Source organism: Topomyia yanbarensis, chromosome 2 (genome assembly GCF_030247195.1).
Source record: "Topomyia yanbarensis strain Yona2022 chromosome 2, ASM3024719v1, whole genome shotgun sequence".
Lineage (NCBI taxonomy): Eukaryota > Metazoa > Arthropoda > Insecta > Diptera > Culicidae > Topomyia > Topomyia yanbarensis.
The window spans coordinates 3,887,689-3,896,459 of record NC_080671.1 but is presented as its reverse complement, the minus strand read 5'-3'; the positions used below and the strand labels follow the sequence as shown (position 1 = coordinate 3,896,459).

At 42.6% G+C, this 8,771-nt stretch overlaps 1 protein-coding gene across 1 annotated transcript; it reads left to right on the top strand.

Annotated features, from left to right (window-relative positions):
* Positions 1-235: 235 nt before the first annotated feature.
* On the top strand, positions 236-2,298 carry LOC131679865 (malate dehydrogenase, cytoplasmic). The gene is made up of 3 exons (XM_058960615.1): positions 236-394; positions 986-1,348; positions 1,408-2,298. Exons 1-3 carry the CDS (start codon positions 392-394, stop codon positions 2,041-2,043), a joined length of 1,002 nt encoding a protein of 333 aa, XP_058816598.1. The 5' UTR covers positions 236-391; the 3' UTR covers positions 2,044-2,298.
* Positions 2,299-8,771: the final 6,473 nt, after the last annotated feature.

Here is an 8,771-nt window from a genome sequence, read left to right as displayed (position 1 = left end):
TTTTGCAATAGAACTGCGCCGAATTTACCTCGACTATACTCATTCAAACTTGGATGAAATAAATGTATCTCTTTCACTCGCTGGAATTTAATACGAAAATGAAACGCTATAAAGCTCTTTGCATTGTTTGTGTTTCTCTCTCATTGCTCTCTTCAGGAAAGTCACGACACGAATCACGATAAAAGCTTTGACTTTTGAGCCCGACTGATTCGAAAGCAAAAAGCTTGTACACACACAGCATTAACATTCAGTCGCTATTTTACTCCGCGATCTTCCAGACGTGTTTCTTTTGCATTTGCAGTTTGTGGCATCTTGAACGGGCATTTTTTAATTTACTTTCGCAGATCTTCTTTTATCTTCTCTCGTATTTTTGTTGGCAACAATTGTGAAAATGGTAAGTAACCTAATGGATGATTTTCAAGCGACGCGATGGAAGATCTGAACAAATTACGCAAAAGGGCGCTGAAGAGTTCCAGTGCAATCAGAAGATAATAGCGAAGGCTAGCACCAGTCAACTTTGACGTGCTTCTCGAACTAGTAAAAATATTTTGCAATGATTTTAAGATGCCATAAAAACGATTCAACAAACACCGGTAATTTCTTTGGCCGAATCCATGTTTCACCGCATGTAAAATATGGTTCAATGTCCATGCTGATAAAGAAATTAATTACTACTTCACTTTTGTATGTAACCTGTCAGCAAAAGATTACGGATTCCATGCAACAAAAAATGGAAATAATCAGTTTTATGTAACATCACACTGTAGTGACCTTTTTGCCCTCTCTCTTCATCCGCACTCATCATCCACTTCAGCGAGTCATGTATGTGTATAGAAAATTTCACGGATTTATTACTAGAATGATGACTAAAATATAATCAGCTAGTGCGGGAAATTTTGGTTTATTTCCGTATTTTCATTTCTATTTTCCATGTTCCTACGTCAACCATCTACATCGACCTATACACATCTAATTGTGCGCAAAGTCTGAACCAATCCGTGTGGTAGTAACTGGTGCTGCCGGTCAGATCGCCTACTCGCTGCTGTACATGATTGCCAAGGGAGATGTCTTCGGACCGAATCAGAAGTTGATCTTGCATTTACTGGACATTCCACCGATGATGGGTGTGCTCGAGGGTGTAGTCATGGAATTGGCCGATTGTGCACTACCACTGCTTGCCGGTGTGATTCCAACTGCGGATCCCGCCGTTGGATTCAAGGACGTTGCTGCTGCCTTCCTCGTCGGTGCCATGCCCCGTAAACAAGGCATGGAACGTAAGGATCTACTGTCAGCCAATGTGAAGATTTTCAAGGTTCAGGGTGAAGCGCTCAACAACAATGCCAAGAAGGTGGGTGATAATAGGCAATGTATGTTATGGGATCCGATTTTAATGATTTACTTCTTTAGGATGTTAAAGTACTTGTGGTAGGCAATCCGGCGAACACAAATGCACTAGTTTGCTCGCATTATGCACCATCGATTCCAAAGGAGAACTTCACCGCCATGACTCGATTGGATCAGAACCGTGCGCAATCACAGATTGCTGCTCGTTTAGGAGTTGGTATCTCCAAAGTGAAGAACATTATCATCTGGGGCAACCATTCGTCTACGCAGTATCCCGATGCCAAGAACGGTACCGTTGAAATCGACGGGTCCCCGAAAAGTGTTGTCGAAGCCGTCGCTAATAACGACTACTTGAATGCGGAGTTCGTAGAGACCGTGCAGAAGCGTGGAGCAGCGGTTATCAACGCTCGCAAAATGTCCTCTGCCATGTCTGCAGCTAAGGCGGCCAGTGACCACATGCGTGACTGGTTTGCCGGTACCAAAGATGGCGAATACGTGTCGATGGGTGTTGTGTCCGATGGCAGCTACGGAATTCCCAAGGACGTTGTCTTCTCGTTTCCTGTGCAGATTCAGAACGGTCAGTGGAAGATCGTTCAGGGTTTGAGCATTGACGATTTTGCCCGTGGCAAGCTGGATATAACGGCCAAGGAGCTGTTGGAGGAAAACGAAGAAGCCATGGCTGTTTGTGCCTCAGATTGACTAACTAAGCTGTAAAATGGAACGCTTGTAGAAAGTAGGCAAATGAAAGTTTTTGTTTTGCATTTCTTCAACTGTTTTGTTTTACGTTGATCCGTAAACTGATTCCCAGATGAACTAAAACGTAATTGCATAGCAAACCTGGCACCATATAAACAAAGTTTTAGCCTGTGAACTATATTATTATTCAGGCAATATATGTTATTATCTACACAAAATTTTCATCTTAGAAAGATTGAATAAAGTTAATCAAAAGAATGTGTTCAGTATTCTTATTCATTTAGACTTAAGTAAGAGCTACTTAAATTGTAAGATGTCCAATCGATCTGTGTGATGTTGACAAACAAGTGAAGATCCGGTTCTTGGTGTAACAAGATCTGGACATATTTTTTTTATTTTCTGTTGAAATATTTCTCTTTAGTAGCTAGACATAATAGCCTAATAACCCTAGTCCAGTGGAAGTCAAATCCTATGGCAATTCCACTGAAAACTCGCTGAAGTCCGGTAACAGCTCTGTTGCGACCGTAGTTAGTTCTTCTCAAAGGTTGCCGCAGGAGAGTGCTCGAATGCGGGCTTGAAGATCCAGGCGTTCTAGAATTGTAGAGCAATCCACTCTGGCCGACAGTAAACCCGAGGCAAATTGGGTTTGAAAACAGTCCCTTCGGATGCTGAGTGCGCTGAGGTGTATTAAATGGCAACGGTTTTCGCAGCTCGACAGTTGAAATCGGTATCGCCCTAGAAGATATCGAAAGGCAAGGCGTAGGAACTAGCGTTGGATAGCCTCGATTCTGTCAATCCCGTTCTGGTAATACGGATTCTTAACTGCCGCTAGAAGCATAACTGTCCCATGTGTATAGGGATTCCCATAGCACATGGGACAGTTATGCTTCTAGCGGCAGTTAACAGCAGAATAATATTTTATCGTTGAGCGGATCAACGCGCAATAAAGCGATTTAAGACAGTATACTTCCCCGAATTATTTTTCTTTTCGGAAGATGAACCCTGTCTTGATATTTTGTCCACAATGTATGAAGTATGTGGTTTGAACGTGTGTGCCGTGTCCAAGATCCTTGACGTGAGAATGGCTTGGAATGCTCTAACGGTATTTGAACGTGACGATTAAGCATTTGCTCGGATTTAGAACCGTTCTGTTCAGATAACACCAAACTGCCCAGTTCACTTTTTTTTCGAGAGTTGTCCTACTGGAGCTGTAGAGCTAGGTTCTCGGAAGAGCTCCCCGTCAGAATCACATACTACAATTTGCAGACGAGACAGGCAATGTCGCCCAATAAAACACTGCATTAGGCCAATTGTAGCGGGCCGTGATTCTGAATGTGATATTCATTGTACGGTTCAGGTATGTGCGGGCGTAGGGACTCGCGATCGCGTGTATCATCGCGAAGGGCTCGAACATTTGTACGTTAACGTGTTCTAGAATGATTGCGCGCGCACCGTGAATCTGATACTTAATTTTTTGTGTACGGTTCAGATTCCAGAAGAAAGTGCGTTCTTTTATATCATTAGAATTCCCATTCATGTCGCCGTAGAACGCGTGGTCTAGTGGATATGAGCTTTATTATTTTTTTTTTGATTGGTCCAACTGAATGTATGGACCTAAATTGCTAGAATGAAGGCTAAAGATTTCCGGACTTGACCGATTCATGATCGCGCGCGTTTGCGGGTTCGCGTTTGAGACCGCGCTTGTAACTTCGTAAGTACTAAAACGTTCATACAATTGCCGGTGTTATCAAGTTTACGCGATCGCGGGCATAGGTGTGCGTAGATGATCGCGAAGGGCTTAAGCGTTCGTATGTTGACGTGTTTGTCGCGTGTGCTCGCGTGTATGTGACTTCGCGTGTATAAATTCGATTTTGAAACCCTGCGGCCATTCATATATTCGCGGACCGTCATTCTGATCTTTAGCTTTCGGTGTACGGATCACATTCTGACAGGGAGAGAGTTACCCCATATCACTAGTTTCCGGTCATGTTGCCATGGAACGTTTTGTCTAGTGGATATGGGAGTTATTTTTCAATTTTATTATTTTTTTTATTAATTAACAAGGACCTAGATTGTTGGTACCGAGGATAGAGACTTCCGGACGATCCCGATTCATGATGGCGCGAGCGCGGGAGTTTGTAGGTTAACGCTCGAGATCGTGTTGCTAAGTTTATGAGTGCTGAGATTTTCACCTTATCACCGGGGTGTAATCATGTTTGCGAGTTCGTGGGCGTACGTTGCTTGGAAAATCGCGAGGGGCTCTAACGTGTGTGCGCTGACGTGATTTTGTAACCTGTGTTCTTGAATGGTCGCGCGAACCGTCATTCTGATACTAAATTTTCGGTGCGAGGTTAGAATTCTGGCAGAGAGTGGGATCGATAGGGTTCCCAGTCATGTCGCCATGAGACGTGTTGTCTAATAGGTATGGGCGTATTTTCTTAATTGGTCCAGCTGAAGGCATGGACCTAGGCTTCTAGGATCAAGAATAGACTTCCGGACGTGATCGATTCGCAATCGCATTTACTGTTGTTATTAGGGTTTCATACATTTACCATCTGTTCAAGTCGACGAAAGTCGCACCACTTAGCAGTTATTGATTTCAAAGTTGCCTAGATTTCGAAATAAAAGAAGGTGCCCTATACGAAAAATATCTTCTGTGAAATGAGTCTTGCCATTCCGAAGCAATTAAAAACAATAAACATGTTTTTTGGTCAGCACAAATCAATCATCTGAGAATAAGATCATCAGTTTGAGCATTCAATTTCAGTTTGAAGCTTTTTTCGAACCTAAAAAAAAATTCGAGTACCGGTACTTTACCAGTACTGAGGGCTTCAGTACCGTAGTACCGGTTCTCACCAAAAAGGGTCGGTACTGCGATCCCTAGTCCTATACACATCCATGCATACAGGCATACATATGGGCTTACATTCATACATACATACAAACTATTTGGCGCAAGTTTAGAGCCTGTAACGTCGTGTCATTTAGTCTGTCATCCTATGGAAAATCATCCTGCCATCGCCTTGGGGTCAACGTCATATTGGCAAATTTCGCATTGAATCCGCTTCTGTCTCTTCCTAATCTCCTTTTTGTCTCGTAGGTCCTTACTCTTACTTATTAGTCCTTACTCGCGAATACTTTTCCTACAACTGTGCTGTTTCTTCTCCATCTTATAACATAAGATCAATATACATATTCATTACATTATGGACCAGGCAAACCCTTAATTTTTCTATTATTATTATCCTGAGTAGCTATACCAGTGAAAGTATTTTAGGATTTGGCAGAAAGAATCACTGCCAATAAAGGCGTAAGCAATATTTATCCACATAAAGTTTGCTCGAACCGAATGTCCGCCTGGTTCGACTCGAATAGACCACGCCGACCCGAAAGGGTTACTTATAATTTCTGAGAGCCGGTGTGCTTGGTCGAGTTTAATAATCATAAGAACAAGTCCTGAATAATTAACTATCTCTTAGGTGCCAGTCCTGCACTCCTTTCCTGAACTAGCCTCATACTCACGATCAAAAGAGTCGACAGTTAGTAGGATCCACATGTCCCCCATCCAAGCGAATTGATCAACTTGCAAGTAGGAGCACATATCTACCAACCAGCCAAGAAGACTTCCGAATCAATGAGAATGGACCATGCCAGTCGAAGGCCACAGGCCCAGCGCCATCTCGTAGTGTCATTGTCATTTCTCAAGATGAGAACCTACAAAGCCTAACTGTTCGTATGTGCTAGTCCGTATAGATTTTGGTTTGCTGAAACGAAACAAGAAAAGCAAAACAATTGTGATTAGTATCGTAGCTATAATAAATAAATAAACGATTTCTCCTCTGTTGTCGGTTTCCTTGTTCGCAGTCCTCCCTCCTGCTCCTGATCTGTTTGGGCCACTGGTTTTCCGTTTCCTTGGCCGTCCCGCTCTCCCGCACACATCGTAGCAGGAGAAACAAATGAAAAGACAAAACAAAACAAAATGAAAATAAATGGAAGTCTGCTATCTGTGCCTAAATTGATGTTGCTTCTCAGTTTTGCACGACCCAGGGGGGACTTGGCCTTGATCCCAATGCTCTGTCACCGATGTAACGTGATATTCGTTATGGAATATTCTTTGTTTGTTTGGGGGCCATTCATAAACAATGTTGTACGTTTTTTTATCCCTGATCCGCTGATACGTCTAAAATTCATTTTTAGTTTTTTTATCTCGTTACGTGACGCTCTTCCCTATTGTCAATATCCAACATCATTTATGAATGGTCCCCTGGTGATATATTTAGAGCAGACAATCCAATGAGAAATAGGATTGACAGGATTTTAGTGCGCTCTTGGCACCTTGTGTCACATCTTCATGTTTGTTATACATACTAAGTATACCAAAGCATGCGATGTGATGACCGGAAGATTAGAGAAGCAACTCCTCCCCTTCCCCCCCCAATAAACATCTTAAAGCAACTGTCTGTCAGGTGCTGCTTGATGATGTTTGCAATATCGTTAAACCCGTCAACCTAGGGGAGGGGAAAATAAAGGGTGTGATTAGTGTTCGTAATTGGATTTATATGTTGCTGGGTCATAAAGTGTTTGAAAAATGAGGGTAAATTGCTTTTATTATCATTTGTCAGTTTTCAGTTATGTGACGTCGAGCAGCTCTTCTAAACAGCCTTTTCTTCATAAGTCTGTTCCGCGTTGGACACTAATTTGTTGAGGTGCTGTTGATAACAGTTCATTATGAGGTATGACCAAGCTGAACAACTCTGTCGAAAAAATCCGTACATTACTCTGCAACGAAGCGCCATCGTTCACCACGGTCAGACACACAGACCGCATTGTGTACGGACCTTCTCGCTAGGATCAGTCGGCCAAGGTATGACTCACAATCATCAATCTGAATGGCTATAGAGATCATTTAAATTTAATTGGTGTTGTACTTCGGTGTAAATAATATACACCATAAATTAGATATGTTACTAATGTCGTTTTCGCCTGCAGCCGCTGTGCTAGGCTCTTACCCACAACCGCCTTCAGATCTTACTTTTGCGGCGACCCGGATAGAGCCCGACTCAGTGTAGACCCAAGTTTAAACCTCGTAAGTACTGGCATCACATGTGATATTTGGCTCCTGAGCAGACAATCATATTAAAGAAGATTGCCGGGTAATTAGTGCACTTTCTGCACCAGATATCATATCGCATTTTTAGATACACATACGATATGCAACCCACGCTCCCCAATACCTATCAACCTAAGAGAGGGCTTCCGTCGAGTAGCAAATATTGTCATTGTCATTTCCCAGACAGACGTCACCCTGGCAGACGTTCATCCGCCCATCTAGACTCTGTCAAGATGAGGACCTACAAACCCTAACTAGTCCGTATAGCACACCAGTTTCGTCCACAAGCAGGCGCCGGCTGTTAACCAGTCCCACAAGTTTCAGATACATTACATAGAGGATAGTTGGAGGCAGAAAATGAAGAGATAGTAGAGATTATTTTGCTGAAACGAGAAAAGAAAAGCAAAATAATAGTGATTAGTATCGTAGTTATAATAAATAAGTAAACGATTTCTCATCTGTTGTTTGTTTCCTTGTTCGTAGTCCTCCTTCCTGTTCCTGATCTGTTTGGGCTATTGCCTTTCCGTTTCCTGGGCCGTCACGTTCTCTTGCGCCGAGTTGCATATATTATAGCAAGAGAAACAAATGAAAAGACGAAAAAATCAACATAAATGCGAAATGCTCTCCTTCCAGACCCCGAACATAACCCTTACTTTCCCTTTGCTTATCATTTTGGTACCATCCGAGGAGCACTTGGCCTTGTACCCACTGCTCTTCTACCATCCTCGTGGTTTTCTCCATTTATCACTGACGCCTCACATGTGGGGCCCTATTCTCACAGTCGCGTCACCTAGTGACTAGAACAAAATTCCCTTCTAGTCACTAGGTGACGTAACTGTGAGAATAGGGCCCGTGATATTTGGGTACGGAAAATGATGTTCTCAGCAGACAATTAAATAAAAGAAGATTGTCAGGTAATTAGTGCACTTTCTGCACCAGGTATCATATCGCATTTGTAGACACATATTAAGTATATCTACTATACGATATGATGGCCGGAAGGATAGATAAGCAACCCAAGCTCCCCAATATACGATATGCAACCAACGCTCCCCAATACCCATCTACCTAAGGGAGGGCTTACGTCGAGTAGCAAATATTATAACAAAATAAAGAAAAGATGTGATTAGTGTTGATATTAATTTGGCTTATTGGTTCACGGTGGTGTCGCGTCCTCTAGTCCACTAATAAATTTTTCCCTGTCAGCGCGTTTGAGTCATCGTTATCTATCACAAACAAACTTATTATAGTTATTTATCAGCGTACAATCGGGCTGTCTCAACAACCATTTTCTGCAACCTATGTGCATTAACTGTACACCTACTGTCTCACCGTTGCACTTGACAGTGTGTGCAGTGCTTTATGGTCACACCTATGACCGTGCACCCGGCTTCCCATGACCGTTTTGGCGGCTCAGAGGCTGTTCCATGTTGCTAAGGGATATATTGCTCCTATATACATTCATACCCACAAGCATACATACGAACTTACATGCATACATACATACATACCTATTTGGCACAAGTCCTATGGAAAATCATCCCACCATAGCCTTGGGGTCTACGTCATTGTGGAAAATTTCGCTTTGAATACGCTTCCGTCTCTTCCTAATCTCCTTTTT